Here is a 515-nt window from a genome sequence, read left to right on the forward strand (position 1 = left end):
TGGGCCTTTGGCAGAAATACCTTGTTTTCTACAGAAAACACATGTGCCAAGTCCAGTCCTGCTCTGAGGCCCATCCCAGCACAGGGAATAGTAGTGCTTCCCCTTGGCAGCAGGGCAGGGACTAATCTGGTATTTCTTCCTCCCATGCAGGACATGCCTGGTTGCTGAGCAGAACTGAGGAGCAGGCTCCTGAGGAAGGGCCTGGAAAGCTGAAGCCACCATGGGCTTCCGTGGGGAGTATGGGTGAGGTGGATTCCCTGAGGCCAGCGAAGGACCAATGGCACAAGGGCCAGGGGATGCCCCAAAAGCAGGAAAATGTAGCAGTGAAGCAGGTCCCATCTCTAGTTGGGCATTGGAGTGAAGGAGGGAAACAAGCCCGAAACAGCCCGAGGTGCAGGGAAGAATTTGTAGTGCTGAGACACCGGAAGAGGCAGAAAGGAAAGGCGCTTTGGAGAGAGACCCTGCATGCAAACCAGGGCAGTGTGGAGGAGCTGGTAGTGAGGCAGGAGCTCACT

At 55.7% G+C, this 515-nt stretch overlaps 1 protein-coding gene across 1 annotated transcript in view; it reads left to right on the forward strand.

The window, feature by feature from the left end:
* The first annotated feature begins 220 nt into the window (after nucleotides 1–220).
* LOC112548998 (zinc finger protein 2 homolog) overlaps nucleotides 221–515 on the forward strand; it is a 2,078-nt gene continuing 1,783 nt past the window's right edge. The window contains exon 1 of the mRNA XM_025195815.1: nucleotides 221–243. Within this exon, the coding sequence (XP_025051600.1) occupies nucleotides 221–243 (23 nt within the window). The remainder of the gene's footprint in view (nucleotides 244–515) is intronic.

This window comes from Alligator sinensis, unplaced genomic scaffold (genome assembly GCF_000455745.1).
Source record: "Alligator sinensis unplaced genomic scaffold, ASM45574v1 scaffold1678_1, whole genome shotgun sequence".
NCBI classification, from domain to species: domain Eukaryota; kingdom Metazoa; phylum Chordata; order Crocodylia; family Alligatoridae; genus Alligator; species Alligator sinensis.